Consider the following 17812-nt stretch of genomic DNA (forward strand, 5'->3'; position numbering starts at 1 on the left):
TGTTCTTGTGTTGAATTTCTAGAATCTTGACTATTATATGCCTTGGGGAAGATATTTTTTTCTCATGTCTAATTTGGGTCCTGGGTGCCTCACTTACCTGAATCTGTATGTCAGATTCTTTTTCCCTGTTTGGAAACTTTTCTGCCGTTACTTCTGAGAATGGGTATTTTTTATGTCATTTATGCTATCTCCTGCTTTTTCACTGACTCCAATAAATGTTATATTGTTTTTTGCATCATCTAACAACTGCTGAATTGATTTCTCATGGTCCCTTGCTATTTTTAAGAAATCTCTCTTCCTGGTTGCTAACCACAATCCTGTCCTGGTTATCTGCTTGAATCTATTTCATGGATTCCATTTCTTTCCTATGCTGGGCGTTCATGGCTTCATCACATTCCGGAGCTCCTCTCTTTTCTTATCTGTATCTTTCATTCTGGTCACCATCTCTGTAGTTATCTGGGAAATTATTTTTGTTTTGATTTTTTCTAGAGCCTTGTTCATCTGCTTTGTTACTTCTGTTTTTACCACTGCAGAGAGTCTGGGTGGGTGGCTTTCAGATTGTACCACCTCATTGCCCTGGGGGTTTGCCTTTGGAGAGCTGAAAGTCTGTGGGGGTGCACTTTTTTGTTTTGGTTTTGGTTTTGGTTTGTTTGTTTGTTTTGGTATGGGGATTGACCACAGGACCTTGTGCTTGCTAGGCAGGTGGCAGCACCACTGAACTAAATCCCCAGCCCATGTTGCATCTTAAGTGTCTTCTCATTTTCTATTTTTTTTTATTTGATTCCTGAGTTGATACTTATAAATTGCTTATGGCGAGTAGCTTTATTGCCAGTATTCAGAATCCTTAGGAAATGACTACTTCTCAGAAGCATCTTCCAGGTGTAGCTGGCTTTTGGGTTTTGAGTATTTTGCTGGATCCTATCCCTTCAATTTATTGGAGATGAGAAGTTTCTGCCTACTCTGCCTAGCTGCCAGTTCTTTGGCACTGGCCTATAGGTCTTCCTTTTTCCTTAAGACCCTTAGGCAGCCTCAGTCTTGGCACACCAGGTGGAAAAACTGATTAGCACAATTTTGTCACCTTGGCTAAAGTAGTACAATCAACAATAACAGTAGTATTACCAGGGATTTAGCTCAGTGGCCCTTTATCTGCCTAGCAAGTACAAGATCCCATGATTCCCAGTACAAAATAATAATAATAATAGCATCAAATACAGCCTAGGAAATGACAAATTATAGCCCTTGATTTGGTTTTTTTACCCATAGGGGAGAAGACCTAAAAGGAGTTAGGGAGTAAAAAATAGAAATAAAAGAAGAGGAAGAGGTCAGAAGCAAGGCTGGGGGATAAACTCTAGGAGGCTGGTAAAGAAGACAGGTGGGAAAGAGAAAAGGGAAAAATGTAAAAACAAGAACAGAACAGCAACAAAAAAAAAACTAGAAACTGTGTTCAAACAGAGAAAAAAAGAATTAGAAAGGAGGAAAAACAGATTTTTTTTTAAACCATCCAATTTGGGCCGGGGATTTAGCTCAGTGGTTCCACCACCTGCCTCACAAGCTCAAGGACCCAAGTTTGTTCCTGGGTACCCCCCTAAAATCCATCCAATTCAAGGTGTGTCTCTGCTGTCACCTGTTAGGCAATATGGGCAAACAGAGTCCAGAGCCAAATTGATTAATCCCAGCCAGCTAGCTACAGCTTCACAGTGGAGTAATGGATAATCCCAGCCTGCCTTCCCTTTTAGTTCCTCTGATGTTCAGGCTGGTTTCTGGCTATAGGGTGGAACCAGATTCCATGATCCCACAATAGTCTATATATCTCCTGCCAGCTTGAACTCTGCTCCCTGACCTCCTGTTGACTTGAACTCAGCACCCACACCGAGACACCAGGAGCCACTGGATGGAGTTTGTCCACAGCTGCTCTGAGTTCCGAGCTCAGGTGACCCCTCTCCAAGATGGCTACCAGCCAGTCACCCTCTCCTGGGTGAGGTCTGAACCCAGATAACTCACCAGCTGCTGCAGTCCAGTTTATCCACTGCTCCATTCCACTGGTGCATTTCTCTGTGGAGGGCTCTGGGGCCATCAGTAGTTGCTGTATGTCTGCAGTGTTGGCCTGCTGTTTCCTCGTGGAGAGCCCAGGTTCTGGGAGAGAGTGCTGCCCGGTACCTCACTCCTCTTTGTTAAAGTCTCTCTCTCCACTCTCCCTGTAGACTTCAGTTCTCACCTCAGAGCCTTCCTGGGTCTTTGGACCCACTTCCCTCCTCCTTCTCCTCCTCTCACAGCTGTATTCCAGTGTAAGGACACCAAGTCTCAGAGAGGCTTCTTTGCTGCTCACCACTCTGCCATCTTCATGGAAGTCTTAGAAAGCTTTTAGAGGGTGCTATACATCTAGCAAATGCTCCACAGTCCAGTGGAGGCATCTGTGTTCTCCAGTATGCTGGATAGTTGGTGCCCACTTGCCTGCTCCAAACGTCTGCTTGTTCTGTCAGTGACTGAGAGTCTGTTTCCACTTCCATTTCTTCCTTGGCCTCATGTGTCATGAAGCATAAACTCTGGGGTTTGTGCCGTCTCAGTACCCTGTCCCTGTGGAGTTGCCTTCTTTGGTAGCCCCAATGCCAACATCCACCTCCCACAGCCTCCATGCAGCAGCACTCATGCTGTGGCTGCTGATGCCTGCTGTGCCTTTATCCAGTCTTTTCTTTCAAACCTGTTTGTATCTTTACATTAAAGTGTTGTTTTGCAGGTGGAATAGAGTGGGTCTTGCTCTTTTTTCTTTAATCTCTAACAGCCTCTTCCTTTTCACGAAAATGGCTCTGTCATTCACATTAGTGATGATTAGTGCAGCAGAAAATCCACTCACCACTTGGCTGTTTTTTTAGTCTGCCTCAGCTGTCTCCCCCATATACTCTATTTCTGTATTTGAGTTTATGATTCTATTGTGTCTATGACTTATCAGTTAAAACATTTTGCTGTCTGGGGGCTGCATTAAGGGTTAGTGTACATCTTTTGGGGGGCATACTGGGGCTCGAACTCAGGACCTCACACTTGCCAGGCAGCCGCTGTGCTGCTGAGCTAAATCCCTGGCCCTTTAGTGTACATCTCTAACTTACCACAGATACTTTCAGGTGGCTTCCATACTCATGTATACACTCCAGATTCAATGTTACTTTTGTTGAAAAGGCCACTTACCTTTTTGAACAGGAAAAGTATCCATTTACCCGTAGTTATTAATGCCAGCTTTCTCATCCCTGCTGTAGATTCACTTGGTACCATTTTTCCTGTACCTGTAGAACTCACTCTTTAACATTTTTTTTCTCCCTCTTGCAGTACTGGGGATTGAACCTAGGGCCTTTTCACTGAGCTCTATTCCCAGCCCTTTATTTACTTATTTTTTGAGACAATTGCCCAGGCTAGGATTGGATCCTCCTGCCTTGGCCTCTCAGAGTGCTGAGATTTACAGGCCAAGGAAAAGCTGCTCAGGGCATGGTCATCAGGAAGTAAAGGGAGAAGGGAGGAGCTGGAGAAGGGGACCCTTCCAGGCTGTGCCCCAGCCTGAATCCAGCCTGCCCTGCCTCCCAGCGGCACCTCTGGTGAGTGGAGATAGCACCATGCTCCATTCACCATCCACACGCGAGCCTCTGTGGGACACCCCTGATTGAAACCATAACGTTCACATTAGTTTTCATCCCCCGAAGTTCGACTCTGATCTTTTCTTAAACCATCCGCATCTGCTTCACTGCTGAACACACAGCAAACAGTGGCCACAGTAACTGTCCAGCACCCTTGACCTGGATCCTAGCGCCTGGTGTCAGGTGCACATTGCTTTCAGCCCACCCATTTTTCTCCCCGCTGTACATGCTTGGTGCCCATGCTTGGTGATCCTCAACCAGGTGCCAGGCATGTAAGCTGAACTTGCCGGGTGCCAGACGTTTTGTGTTCCTATAAATGTTCCCAAGCTTTGCTCTGGACAGAGCTGAATCCCTCAGGCAGAGTTCACTCCTTCCGCCTCCATTGGGCTGGAGGAGAGCTGTGTCCAGGATCAGCTCCTCCCGTTGCTGCAGTGAGGCCTTCAGAGAGCCCCAGGCTGGAGTTTCCCGGCCTCTGAGCCCAGCAGCCCCAGGCGCCCTCCACCCTGCCACTCTGCCTTCAGTCTGAGCTCCTGTGTTCTGCGCTGTGCCGGAGCTCCTCACTTCCATTTCTTCCATTCAGAAGTTCATGCTCAGCCCTGGGTCTGCTGCTTGGTCCGTGTTTGTCCTTCATTTGTAGAAACCTGGTTTCTTCCAATTCCTCTGGGCCTGGAAGACCTGAGCCCACATTGGCTATGGAGTCTCAAGCTGGCTCTTCTTCCCCTCCTCCTTGCCCACTCGGGCATAGCCACCCTCCTCCACCCACCATGCAATGCTGTGCCCATGTGCTGCCTGGCACTCCTCTGCCAGGTCCCCAGGGGGAAGGGCAGTGGGCTCTGAGCGTCTGTGCCTGGCAGTTGGGCCTAGAGACATGTACCGCCCACAGACATGTGTGGGCACCAGGCATGTGCCAAGCCCTGTGTAGGTACAGACGGGGGTGAGGAATGCAGCTGAGGCTGTCCTTGGGGTCAGGATGGCAGGAAGAGCAGCAGGGTCCCTCCAGGTGATGAGGACCACAGTGAAAAGAGGCCTCACCATGTATACTCAGGTCCCTGGCTGGTACAGTGAGGACCCCGAGTGCAGGTGAATGGCCAGTGCAGGTGGATTGGGCCCTTGGGGCCCAGAGCTGGGCTTTTGGAGTCCAGGGCTCAAGGTAGATCAGGGGTACCACTGACTGAGGCTCCCAGGGCAAGGCCACTGGCAGGTACTGACCGTGGTCATGCTGAGTTACAAGCAGAAGTCACAGGGCCCATCCCAAGCGAGGTTCTGTGAGCCACTATGTGGGTCCACAGCTCTGCAGCTCTGGACTCAGTCCCTGGTTCTCTCCTGGAAGGCGAGAGCGGCCGGGTCCTGCGGATCTCAGCGGGCGTCAGACACGTGCAGCTCCCAGGCCTCTCCGAGATCAGCTTCTTCAAGGCAGAGGAGGGCCATGAGGAGAAACCCTTCGAGACCCCATTGTGAGTAGGGGTGATGCTGGGGTGCCACTCACTGGGGACAGGGTTGCAGGTGTCTCCAGTGGTGAGGAGGGATGGATTTGGGGCTCCCACCACTGGCTGAGCCATGGCTACCCTCTCACATCCACACCCCAGGACCAGCACCAGCCCAGGGAGGCAGAAACGAAGGCTGCAACAGCTGGTGGAGGCCGTGGTAGAGCAACCAGGCTGAGCTGTGGGATAGCTGGCAGTGGATGACCCCTCAGTCCCCCAAGTGGCTGGACAGTGGCCCCTGACGCCTCACAGAGGCTGGCCTCTGGGAACTGGGCCCAGGTTAGCCTGTTTAGGGTGTAGACTCTCCTGGCCTGGCCTCCCCAGTCCCACCATGGTTCTATTTCCTTGCAGTGGGTTCCAGTGCCTCTCCTACCCCCTGTCCTGCCCTGCTTCAACTCAGCTGGGGCCCAGGACTGCCATGGAACGTGCTGGGACCAGTTCACCACCATTCCAGGGAGAGCCCGGCCCTGCACTGGATTGTAGGGCTGTCCATGGCCAGGGTGACACCCCCGGTCACCTTCGCAGTGAGTGGAGGGACAAACCAGCAGGTTAGGAAGCCCAGGAAGATGGGCCCAGGTGGGGAGCAGGCCAGTCGGTCCTCAGCTGGCAGGCAGAGGGGGCTAGTGGCCAGGTGGCCCAGAAACCCATGTCATGACTACACACTCCTGGCCCGCTGAAGCCGCCTAGGTGGTGGGGTGGCCTAGCATGGGTTGGGTACAGGCCCTAGCCCCACAGTGGGATCCAAGCACTGTACTCTCCCTTCGGGGGCACAAACTGTATGGCCTCTCAGGCCAGGAGCCAAGCCGGGCCAACATGAGAGCTAGTGCACGGCAGACACAAAGCCAGGAGCAAGGTACCTTCTATGCAGTGAGACAGGCCAGGCCTGGCAGGATGATGCCCCTGCTCAATGCAGAGGTGTCTGAGTCTCGGGCCCACCCTCCCACCAGGGCTTCTATTTACAGGAGCCTGGTTCCTACCACAGACTCCCAGCACCCCTCTCACCTGCAGCACATCTGACCTCCTGCCCGAGCCCTTTCTCTGGGTAGCCCAAGCCCTCCTGCAGCCCAGGTCCCCATGTCCTCCTTCAGAGCCCTCTGCTGCTGCGCCTTCCAGTGCCCGTGGCCTCAGTGGTGCTGTGGGTCAGCCCTCTGAGGCCTCTGATCAGGGCCATGCAGCCCTCTCTGCAGCCAGAGGGGCTGGTGGTCACTGGGCACATGGTGGGAAAGGGGAGAGAAGGACATCAAGGTGGCATCTTGGCCTCGGTGGCTGGGATCCACCCATCCCAGAAACCCACCAGCAAGCGGCCAGCCCGGAGGTGGGCAGGTCTGTCCTTATGGGAGGCTGGCTTTCCTCAGTATTTGTCTACACAACAGTCCTGAGAAAAGCAGCCAGGGGATGGATTATTCCTCACACAGAGCACAATGGCTGTGGTCCCTCCTGTGGGCTGCAGGCCCCAAGTGGCCAGGTTCCCTGGTCTCAGGCACAGGGTGGGACCTGGTCCAATCCCCTTGTCTGCCTTCCACAGTTTACAGCAGCAATATCACGTTACATTGGTGGAGTGGGCCTCGTGTTTCTGCATAAAAATACTCGCTGGGCACTGTACCTTCCTCTTGGAGTTTCAGAGCCAAGTCCCAAGGTCAAGATGGAAACCAACAGGGAAGCAGCCCTCAGCCTTGCCCCAGCACTGTCTGCCTCCCTCAAGGGCCCTGAGGGGCTCAGCCTGGGCCTTGTCACTTGGATTTGGGAGCCTCTCGGGCCCGCAGGGCCACCAAGCATGGGTCCCTCCTGGGGCACAGGGCATGGGTTCTCTGTTGGGAGGGCACCCACTGCCAGTCTGGTGCATGGGCAGACTCTCCTAACCCTTACAACCTCTGTGCCTCAGTTTCTCTCTTTGTGAAGTGAAGTCAGATGACCCCATCCCCTGGGCTGGGCTATTGTTGTCTGGAGGCAGGGACCCCTGAGGCTCCTGCCCTGTCCATCCAAACTGAGGAGGCAGCTGCTGGGGTCGGTGCTCCCTGGCTCCTCCTGAGGATTTCTCTCACGGGTACAGTGGACAGGCAAGATGCTCTGTCCTGTCCAGGGCCTGACCTGTCTGCTACGAAGCCAGGCAGGTGGCCCAACGCTCAGCCCCTCTGGAGGCTAAGCTCTGAGCAGTGTGGAGCCATAGCACCCCCAAAGTGCCGGTCACCATGGCAACTGAGTCACCCACCAAGCCCAGACAAGAATGGAGCGAGCTCGGAAGCACCTCAAGTGCAGGAAGAGCGCAAGCACAGGCAGCAGGTAGCGCCTGGCAGAGGGACATGCAGGGGATGCAGGTTTCTCTCCTGTCCACTCTTCTTTCTCATGTGCCCCACGTGGACTTACGCAGCCTCCTGCTTGCAAACCATGGCCCCACCAAACTGTCTTCCTCTGACATTCAGAATAAATTTTCCTTCCAATCCTGTTGTCCCAGAGCAAGCCCACCCTGCACCTGACAGCGAGGACCCTGTGCTTCTCTACGGCTCTGCTGAGACCTGGGCCCTCTCTCTGCCCCAAAAAAGAGCCCGGGCTCCCACCTATGCCCGTCCAACCCAGCACCCTTCAGATGAGGTTCAGCTTTGTCCTGGTGAGGACAGCAGCCACCTGAGAGTGCAAGACAATTAATACACTTCACTGAAAAGCCGCTGATCCCTTTTGGCCCGGAGATCCACTGTGGGCCAGGAAGCCCCATTAGGGACCCAGCTCCAGCAGCCCTGGCTTCCAGGCAGCTCGGAGCCATCTGCTCCCCAGGAAAGAGCTCAGACAGCACAGCCCCGCCCCTCCTGCAGGCCGACTCCGCCCCGTGCAGAGCACCCGGCAGGAGCCCCTGACCAGCCAGGCGGCCTCAGTGTTTCCTTCCTCTGCCAGCCGGAAGAACATGGAACTTGGGAATCTGAAGCAGCTCTGCAGAGAAATAAATACCAGAAGCAGCCAAGCAGGGAACCATCCTTCTACCGGCTCCCCGAATGGCTGAGGGCCTGAGAGTTGAGGCTGGGCAGCTCCATGCCCCAGAAGAGGGCCAGGCACCCACACGCCTATGATGTCGCTCCTGCAAGCCTGCCACCCACGTGTGGGCAGGGCCGATGACCGGAGCAAGTCAGCTCACCAGAGAGCACCATGTGAGGCCAGACAGACGGGCTGTCCCTATCGGACCCACTTAGGATGACTCTTGTGTGTGGGGGACCTAAGACCTGCGGAAACTGTGCATCCAGCACCCCTCACCCAGGCACCAGGAACAGCAGGCCAGGATGGGCCTTGCCCCACACCGTTCAGTCCCTGGCCAGCAGACCTGAGGTGGCTCAGGGCTGACACAGTGCCTGCTGAGTGTTCTCTTATCCTAGGCAGACTATGTACATAGAACTCCCTTTCAGCAAACAGCAAAGTGGCTTCAGCCCCATGATGTTGCTTCTTGACACCAGAGCCCAGAGGGATGGTGAGGCCCCCGCCTCCATCACTGTGGACTCCAGTTTCTGCTACTTACTCAGCTACTCTCATCTTCCAGTACGACTTCATGGTCCTGTGTGGCTACAAAAGCTCTAGCCACCAAATGCCTATTCCACCTGGCAGGAAGGTAAAACCTAAAGAACAGAACTTGCCCACATGGAGGTAAAAAGTGCAACGTGCCTACAAAAACAGGCTTTTGCTATCAGAAAAAAGGGAGAAGAGATATTGGCTGTCTCTGCTGAGGAAGGTACAGTAACCTGGGCCTGTCCAGTGAGCGCGTGAGTATCCAGAGACAAGAACTGTGGGAGCCAGAGACTGAGCCCTGCACTGCCTCCCGACTGAGGTGGTCACCTGTGACCCCATGACCCTGCTCACAGGTCCACAAAGCCACTGCAAGCAAGGCCTGGCCATGGCTCATGCCTGTCCCTGACGTGTTAAGCTCAGCCTGGCTGGGGTTGACCTGCGGCCCTGCTCCTGGTCGGTGGAGTTGGCGCCGCAGAATGTGAGGACCGACCTCGTGGACACCCAGCACCCTCAGGCTCACACCTCTGAGCCCCGGGGCCTTTGTCGTCAGGGCACCGTCAGCAGCTGATGGATCGCAGGCGGAACGGGTGGCCTCCCACAGAGAGCCGCTGCCTGAGTCAGACCTAAAATTAAAGCGAGCGGGCGGCGGGCACTGAGCAGTTAGCGATGTTTCACCATGTTCCTGAGCCCGGTGACAGCAGCCAGGCTGGATGGGGCATGGCCATCTGGTGCCAGGGGTGGCAGCAGGAGGTGCCACAGCCACCCGGGGCCCGGGTTCTGATCACCACGAAGCTGACCTAGACACAGGGTCTCCGGTACCACTGGAGTAGGCCCATGACAGGAGACAGAGCCCCCAAAACTCGGTTTTCACTTCCACAAATAAGTTGGATGGAGAGAGGCCTCATGTCGGTCATATGTAATTGCAAAACCCATGTTCCATCCTCCTGTTGATATGAATGAAATATTTGTTTTAACTTTACAATAGACGATTTGCATTTCGTGGAGAGGAAAAGACAACCTCCCAGACGTGGCCCATCGCCAGATATTCCAAACCCTATTTTGGATAAATTACAGCACCCTGATTTCGGCAACAAAGCACACTGATTTCACATTCAGGAAGATTTTTATATTTAGTCTCCTAACCTTTTGTGATTCCCACCCACGGCTTGGCAAGCAGAGCCTTTGTGCACCCGTTCCTAGTGGGGCGTCTGCCTTGGCCCCAGTAATTTGAGCCATTGACTCACGGGGCAGGTGCCCACAATGTCGACACCCATGTGGGCGCCCGGCTCTGGCAGTCCCTGCACATCGGATTTGGGGACCCAGCAGAGCCGCAGCAGGGAGAGAAGGTCACATTGCTTTTCTTCTCTCTTTTTTCCCACTGCACGAAACCCTGCCCTCGAATGTTTCCCCCACTGGCCTGAGTGGTTTCTCCTTTTCATGTGTTGGGCAAACGGATCTGAGCGATCATCAGATGGGACCCAGGAAGAGTCAGCCATTATTGTAAAATGATTTAGAAAATCAAGGTGCCCTCTGCCGCTAATTCAATCTTGCCAATAAAAGTGGGGGGTTCCTGGAGATTTCAGCGCCTCGTGGGGCGATACCACACTTTAATATTAATTGTCTACAGCTAATTATGGCAGGGCAGCACAAGAGAGCCATATTTTTAAAAGGAAGTTTGTGCTATAAATTCCTTTTCCAGGAATCATCTCATGCAGAGGGGACGTCCCAGAAAAATACAGCATAAAAAGACATCGTGTTGCTTCCAATGCCAAAACTGGATAAAAACGGAAATTCGCTCAGATATTGGTGCAATTCTGTCCCAGTGCAGCAGGGGTGTGTGGGGCAGGGTGGGGGCGGATAGGGGCTACCCCCTCTTCAGAAAGGTGGCCGGGAGGCGGCCTGTGATTGGGCTCAGCCAGCTGTGTGGGATAACCACGCTCCCATGTTTGTAGTTTGGAGTAGCCCCTCTGTGTGGCCCAGGTTTGTCTGGGAGTGGCTCTGCCACAGTGCCACCGCCCCTGACTGACAGTGTCCCACTGTCCCCTCCTTCCTGGGGCCTCTCTTCTCCCAATTGTCCCTGGCCCCACAACCCCCTGCTGTCCAAAGCGGTTCAGCCCTGAAACCAATGAGGCTGGGGCAGGGTGTACGGAAGTGTGGCGAGGAGAGCCCTGCACCTGAGGTATACTGAGCTGCGTTTGCATCACAGACCAGCACTGACCTGATATGCGCATCTGTGCCACCCCCCAGCTCCCAGGTAGCTGGGCAGCAACCCCAGCAGCAGGAGCGGCTTGGCACAGCGCCTGGGTCCCCCAAGGGGGACCTGTGGGTCTCAAAGCATCTGTCATAGGCAAGGCAGGGCTTCCGGCCACCGCAGGCCTGGGGCAGTGTGAGCCTCAAACACAGCAGGTGATGGGAACAGGGTCCACCGGACAAGCTCGGAGCGCAGCAGGGCTGCTGCATACCATGGGGCTCAGGAAGAGGGTCCCCAGGAGTCCGGTAGAGGCCTCTACAGGGTGGCCCTGGAGGGCAGGCACCCCAGCAGCACCTCGACCACCCATGACTTCATAGGACTCAGCAAGCCCAGTGGAGGGACCCCAAGGCCTGGCCTGCGACCTTCAGAGGCAACAGGGCCCTGCGGAGGATGCCAGAAACCAGGAGCACAGCACACAGTGAAGACGCTGACACCTATGTCTCTGCTGGGAGCTGAGCAGGGACCACCAAGCCCAGAGCAGACAAATCTGCTCCCCTTGGCCGTGGGGCTGGGAAGGGGCCTGGGCGTGGCCAAAAGCCATCAGCTGGGGGGTGTGCTACACCACCACTTTTCTGTAGATTAGAGGGGTTCCTGTTTGTGTGTGTGTGTGTGTGTGTGTGTGTGTGTGTGTGCTGGCACTAGAGCCCAGGGCCCTGTGTGCCAGGCCAGTGCTCACCACTCTGCTGCTCCCTCCCGCGGCCCTCCTCGGGCTGCCTGGCACCACTGGGCCTGGGCCTGTGGCCAGTGGTGCCAGTTCCCTCAGATCTCCTTCTGTCCCTACAACCAAGCCCGCTGGACCTGGCTGAGGCTGCCTGAGCCCTGGCAAGAGTTGGCCCCTTTCAGGCCCTCAGCTGTGTGTAGAGCTGGCGGGCTCAGATGGACGTGGGCATGGCAGGGGTAGGGGTCCCTCTGACGTGCGGGGCAGGGCCGCCTCAGAGCCCACTGCCTGCTGGCTGGGCAGTACCTGCCTTTTCACCCTCAGCTGCCCACCCAGGCCTCCATTTTGAGCCTGCCACATGGGTGCCCAGGCCTCGGGAGGTGTGCGCTGGCCATGGCATCTGTTCAGAACCCCATGGCCTCCATCTCTGTCAGCTGCCATGACCCCTGTGACAGGCTGGGCCTGGCAGACAGGTGCGGGGTCTCAGGCTCCAGGCACCACTGAGACTCGGGCTGCCTACTGGGAACAGGGACCTGGGAGCCACAGTGTCCCCACAGGCTCACAGCAAACCCCACGTGGTGGCCCAGCCTGGCTGATCTGCACTGTGTACAAACAGCTTGGCTGGGGGGCTCTGGAGGCAAGGTGTGGGCAGGGAACCCCGAATTAGCCTGGATGTGGAGGCGGCCAGGGGAGCTCTTGGGCTTGGTGACAGTGGCATGTGGAGATGAGAAGTGGGCTGCAGAGGCTCAGGGTGCCAGCCTGGCCTCAGCAGAGGGAGATGTGTGTGGGTGCAGCCCTGGGGGCAGGAGGCCCCCGGCTTCCTCACACTCAAGGACCCTGGGCAGATGGGGCTGTAAGCATCAGGAGTATGGGCCTACAGCCCCAGGCTGGTGGGAACTGAGCTCCATCCCTGTTACACACTGCCAGCCAGCCCCAGCCTGGAAGCTCCCACTCACAGAGCTCCAGTCCTGCACATGTGCATCCGGGGGACAGGGCTCCGCCATCCCTGGCCCCTGCTGCCAGCCTCTAATGGCCCAGCGCCTTGGCTAATGGGGCTGCTGCCAAAGACTAACGCACTGTGTCTGGTCACCTCCAGCAAGGCCATTGCTTGCCCCACGGGGCCAATAACATTTTATTGTTTGAATTTACTTAGGGCTGCAGCTCGGGTACCTCCTGGCAGGTCCCAGCTCACAGCACCCGTTTCACGGTGCCACCGGCCCTCAAGGCCTTGTTTATCCAGTGATTTCTCCACCTTCCACCTCAGTGTCCTACACAGGTGATTAGGGAGTCTAATTGGCTTGGCTGTAAAAAGATGATTAATTGACATTTCCCTCCTGGAGAGGTCAGGCTGTCCGCACTCCCAGCCCCTCCCGGGTGGCACTGCGACCTTTATCTTACCTGTACAGCTGTGAGTAGTAGAATTAGAGTCCATAGGAAGGCTTTGCAGTCACAGGGGCAGGCACCCGGCCTCACAGCCACAGAGCCCCATCCCCACAGGCCTGCAGTGTCCCCCGCCCAGGCTGAAGGCCGGTAGGGACTTCCAAGTGTGGCCAGCCTTGTCCGAAGGTTTCTCTACCGGCATCTTCCCTTAGGAGCTGGACTGCAGGGCCTTTGGGGGACTTAGCCTTTTCTCCTTGATGGTTTGGCCTGATAGGACCAGGGTTCTGAGGGGTGGGTGGCCAGGAGAGCCCCAGGGGTCACAGGATCTGCCCTGGGCCCCTGGGAAGAAGGCTTTGGGGGGCACCATGACATCCACCCAGACACCTTGGGGACAAGCCAGATGCACACCCAGCTGGGGACGGGACAGGCAGCAGCCAGGGCCAGGCTGGGAGACACTCAAGGGCTTCTGGCTCCAAGGAAGAGGGGCTGGGACACAGTTGTGACCTCATGGGCTCCTTGGGTAGGATAGGGCCCTGAGGTCAGCTGAGGCAGGTCTCAGCCCCATGCCAGGCAGGACTCGGGCTGAGGAGCAGAGCACATCCAAGGGCCTGGGACCCAGCAGTGTCAGCTGCATTGTGGGGATCTAGACCTGACAGGAGACCTGGAAAGACTTGGGGACCTGGCCCTGGAGGGGGCATCTTGAAGGGACAGGAGTCAGGTTTGGAACCTAGAGTTCCCGTGACAGCCTGCTGGTCTGGGATCCCCCTGGGACAGGAGCTGGGTCAGTGGGTGAACACAGTATTTATGGTGGAAAGAGGAGAAGCTGCAGCCCAGACAGCAGCAGGGGGTCAGCAAGCACCAAGGATGCCCAGGGGCAAGGCCATCATCTGTGAGGGGTTTAAGGCACACAGCTCCTTCAGGGGATTTTGCCCCACACTGTGTGAGGAGAGCAGTACCAGCATGTCCCCTCCGTGCCCCTGTGTCCCCATGCCCTGCAGGGTGATACCTGGGGGCTTCAGGGTGCTACCCCTGCACGCCATGCCCCTATGTCTTGGGGCTCCAAGGACAGGATGGTAGACACATGGTGTGGCCCGTCTGGACACCCTGCTTTGAACAACCCCTGACCAGCTGGTGTGTGGGGACCCAGGCTGGCCGAGCTGCCTGTCTGGTCCAGCTGGGGCCATGCTCAGTTCCCATCATCTGAAGGCAGAGTTGGTGTCACTACCCCCACACCTGCTCTGACTTATGCAGCACAAATCATGGGGGCCAAGGAGATGGGGGGTGAGTGGGGTTCAACCCAGCTTCTGGCGTGAGTACCTGAGGGGAGAGTGCCCATCATGGGGCACAATCAGAAGTCCCTGTAGGGGCCTGGCATCCAGGCAGGCAACCTGGGGCCTCATGCCCAGTCCTGGGCCAGGTCCCCATAGGTTTTGGGGTGGGAGGTGACAACGGTGGGGCAGCTGTCCTGGGTGGGTTGGACTGTCCTGCTGGGTCTCTGGTTGTCCACACAGCCTCATCATGGCACACCCTGGCCAGGAGTAACGGAGCGGAGCATCCAGGGTCAGCCCAAGTCCCAGCACTTGGTCCCCTGCCACCAAGCAGACGTGGCGGACAGTAATGTCCTTGCTGTCCATGGACATGTGGGTGGGCAGCTGCCCCGCCTGTGCCTCCACATCAGGACTGGGCCAGCCTGGGTGAGAAGCTCAAAGGGCTTTAAACTTGCCCAGCTGGGGCAGACCTACCTCCTCAGCACTCCAGCTGGGTACCAGGAGTGGTCACCCCACCAGGCTCAGCTGGCTCCGGGGTCAGGAGCGCCAGGCGTTGGCACCCACAGCCCATAAGAGGCCGCAGGGTTGAGATTGGAAATGACGCTGTCAGCCATGGTTCTGTCATTGCTCACACGCGAGTGCACAGGGAGAGGGAGGAGGACTTCGCTGGGGATGCCCTTGCCAGGGAAGGACTTCTCTTTTATAGTGCACCATGAGGTGAATGAAGGTGCCTCCGGGGGAAATAACTCTCGCCCATGCTTCTGATCCTCCCGAGGCTGCACCCAGCCTCTCTGTCACCACAGAGAGTGTTGATGCTTTGTCCCCGGCCCCATCCAAGGTGCAGATGAGAGACGCCCCCTCTTCCCCCAGCCGATCCCAAGGGCTGAGCCTGTCCATTGCAGACTCTGTCAACCCCTGTGCAGCTGGGCCTACATGGACAGGGCCTAACCCTGTGGCACAGCTTCCAGGAGCTGCACTGGACCCCAGAGGAGGAGCTGGGGCAGTGATGCAATGTGGACACAACCCACCTGCTACAGAGCCTGCTCCATCCACTCTGCCCTGTCCACACTGCCCTCTCTATACTATGCCGTCCACGCTGCCCTGTCCACACTGCCCTCTCTATACTATGCCATCCGTGCTGCCCTGTCCCCACTGCCCTCTCTATACTATGCCGTCCATGCTGCCTTGTCCATGCTGCCCTCTCAATACTGCCCTGTTCACGCTGCCCCCTCTATACTACACCATCCACGCTGCCCTGTCTATACTCAGGCTAGCCTGGGGGAGTGCTCAGGACAGTGCCCGTCCTCCACCGGGCTCAGCCTCCTGAGCATGTCCAGTGCCCCGGGGCTGCTCCCTATCCTCTTGGCCACCTGCACTCTGAGAGCAGCTTCAGCAGCATGCTTCTCCTTGCTGATTCAGTTTGGTGACTTGGACTCTTGTGTTTCTGGGGGAACCTGCTCAGCCAGGGCACAGGAGCCCCCGTGCCCTGCAGACCACCGGCACGTGACCCAAGGTCATGCAGAGTTCGCAGACGTCCTCCTGGGGCCACCCCCGCCCAGCCTCCAGGCTTTCCTAGCCCTGGGCAGCTCCAGCCAGGTGAGCACGGAGGCCAGGGAGGCTGGGAAGGCCTGGCCCCTCCATCTGTGCCAGCCCCACTGAGCCCACCCTGACCTCCTAGAAGCCTGACAGCAAGCAAGAGGGCGGCCTGTGCCGAGCCAAGATGGTGCCCACCTTCCACGGCAGCAGGTAGGAGACTGGATTCCTCACAAGCCTTCTGGGGGCACTAGGCACTGACCATGCTTCACAACATGTGTGACAGCCGGAGGGCCACAGGAGGCATGGGAAGGGACCTGCCCCAGGGGCCAGTCCTGGAGGCTAGCAGCTGGAGTGGCCCCAGGGGGCCCCAGCACGCTGCACCCAGCACCCAGGCAGTGTGCAGGAGGATGAGAGGGAGAGTCGTGGGCCTGGGGGCCTCCCACATTGGTCATATTTCCCCACGCTCTGGCCCGATGGTGCCTGAGCACACATATGCCAGGGGCCATGACTGGTCCTGTTTACAGAGGGGGAGACTGAGGCACTGGGACTCAAGAGTTTGGCGGTTGCTCAACCAAATCCAGTTTGACGCATCCAAGAGTTGCATGTCACACAGCAGCAGGCACAGAGACACAAGGCAGGATGCCCAGCCCTCAGCCCCTCGCACTGGCCCGTGGGTCATGGAAGAATTGTGTCCCTGGTGGTGTCCATTCGCCACCTGCCTGCCAGGTGCTGTCTTGTCTCGGGGGTAGAACTTGTGTTTAGGACACTGTAGGAGCAGTGGCCAGACAGCCAGAGATGAGCTGGGGCCCGGGAGGGGCAGGGTTGTGTCCAGATGCCCTTGTGTGACCAGTGCTGGGCCCCATCCAGCCACAGTCACTGCCAGGAATAGCCCGACCTGGCTTGAGCAGCTTCCTCCCAAGGACGTGGGCTGGCCAACAAAGGAGCCTCCAGGTGCCACAGACGGGTCGTTGGGACCTGAGGGAGGCTGGCTGTGGAGTCAGAGTTGGTGGGTCTAAGACAGTTCTGTGCATCTCTGGTTCCCTGGGAGCTCTGGGGTCCTGCAGCCTCTCTCCAGTGCACCCGGGCCCTGTTTCCTGGGCATGGAGACTGAGAAGAGACACTGTAGCAAGGCCTCTTCCAGGGCTGCGCTCCCCTCTGGTGTGGCTGGGCCACAATGAGAGACGAATCTGAACATTCACAGTCAAACCCTGACCTCAGCCAACCCCTGGCCATCACCAGGTTCTCAGAGCCTCCAGAGCCCTGAGGTCCCACAGCCTTCTGGCCTCGCCCTGTGGCAAAGCATGGCGCTCAGCCCTGGGGTGCAGCCCCGAGGCCACCTGAGCCCAGCGAGGCACTGCCAGCTATCCTCCCACCACCCTGCCCTGCTGGAGACAGCCGAAGACAGAAGCCTGTCACGAGTCCCTGTGAGTGCACCAGGCCAACCCTGTCCATGGCTGGCTGGAGTCTCGGGCAGCTGGCACGCACCTGGCTGCGGAGACAGGTTCCCCAGGTGGGAGTGTGCGCTGCTCCCTGTGCCCACACTGCATGCCCAGCCACGAGCGGTCAGATGTCCCCAGATACCAGCTGGGCTGCAGCCATAATGGGAACCCTTCCATACCAGCACAGGACCTGGGCTGCCCCACCTTGGCTGAGAGGTCTCAGGACATGGCCCAGCAGTCACCAGCTGGCGCAGAGCCCAGCCTTCCTGGGAGGTCCCCCAGGCCAAGGGCAGGCAATGCTTCCTCTGCTATTGGGGTCCCACCTGGCCGGGCGTGAGGTGAGGCCCATGGACATGACCTGGCCCTCAAAATAGCTCTACGTCCACACATGGCTCCAGAGGCAGCACGCATGGTGCCCCCTGGCCCTGCTGCCCATTGCCTGCTGGTACCCCAACCAAGTCTCACTTAGCTCTGCCATGTGAACAGCCACTGCGCCGTGGGAGGTGGCACACAGTAGGGTGGGTGAGTGGGGAAGGATTGACACCTCCCTGTGACGCTGGCAGCAGGGACTTCTCATAGCACAGGCGCAGCTTGGTGTCTCTGGCCAGAAAATCTATATGAAATAGGCACCTCGTCCTGCTGGAGCAAAGTGGGCAGAGGGCACCCAGCACTGTCTTTTTTTTTTTTTTT

The 17812-nt window shown here is 56.9% G+C and overlaps 2 protein-coding genes across 2 annotated transcripts in view; both read left to right on the plus strand.

The window, feature by feature from the left end:
* Window positions 1-17812, plus strand: part of Morn1 (MORN repeat containing 1) — a 53400-nt gene that overhangs the window by 27846 nt on the left and 7742 nt on the right. The window contains exons 9-12 of the mRNA XM_010627890.1: window positions 4951-5074; window positions 5456-5652; window positions 15610-15743; window positions 15826-15893. Of these exons, the coding sequence (XP_010626192.1) occupies window positions 4951-5074; window positions 5456-5652; window positions 15610-15743; window positions 15826-15893 (523 nt within the window). The remainder of the gene's footprint in view (window positions 1-4950; window positions 5075-5455; window positions 5653-15609; window positions 15744-15825; window positions 15894-17812) is intronic.
* On the plus strand, window positions 5663-7635 carry LOC109118169. The gene is made up of 2 exons (XM_019207972.1): window positions 5663-7384; window positions 7557-7635. The coding sequence occupies exon 1, from the start codon at window positions 6012-6014 to the stop codon at window positions 6999-7001; it is 990 nt and encodes a 329-aa protein (XP_019063517.1). The 5' UTR covers window positions 5663-6011; the 3' UTR covers window positions 7002-7384; window positions 7557-7635.

This window comes from Fukomys damarensis, unplaced genomic scaffold (assembly GCF_012274545.1).
Source record: "Fukomys damarensis isolate Sample0158 unplaced genomic scaffold, DMR_v1.0_HiC HiC_scaffold_23, whole genome shotgun sequence".
In the NCBI taxonomy this organism is placed as follows: domain Eukaryota; kingdom Metazoa; phylum Chordata; class Mammalia; order Rodentia; family Bathyergidae; genus Fukomys; species Fukomys damarensis.

Bases quoted from the DNA above. Each gene is read 5' to 3' on its own strand.
- LOC109118169 (XM_019207972.1), top strand. From the start codon at position 6,012: ATGCAGAGGTGTCTGAGTCTCGGGCCCACCCTCCCACCAGGGCTTCTA.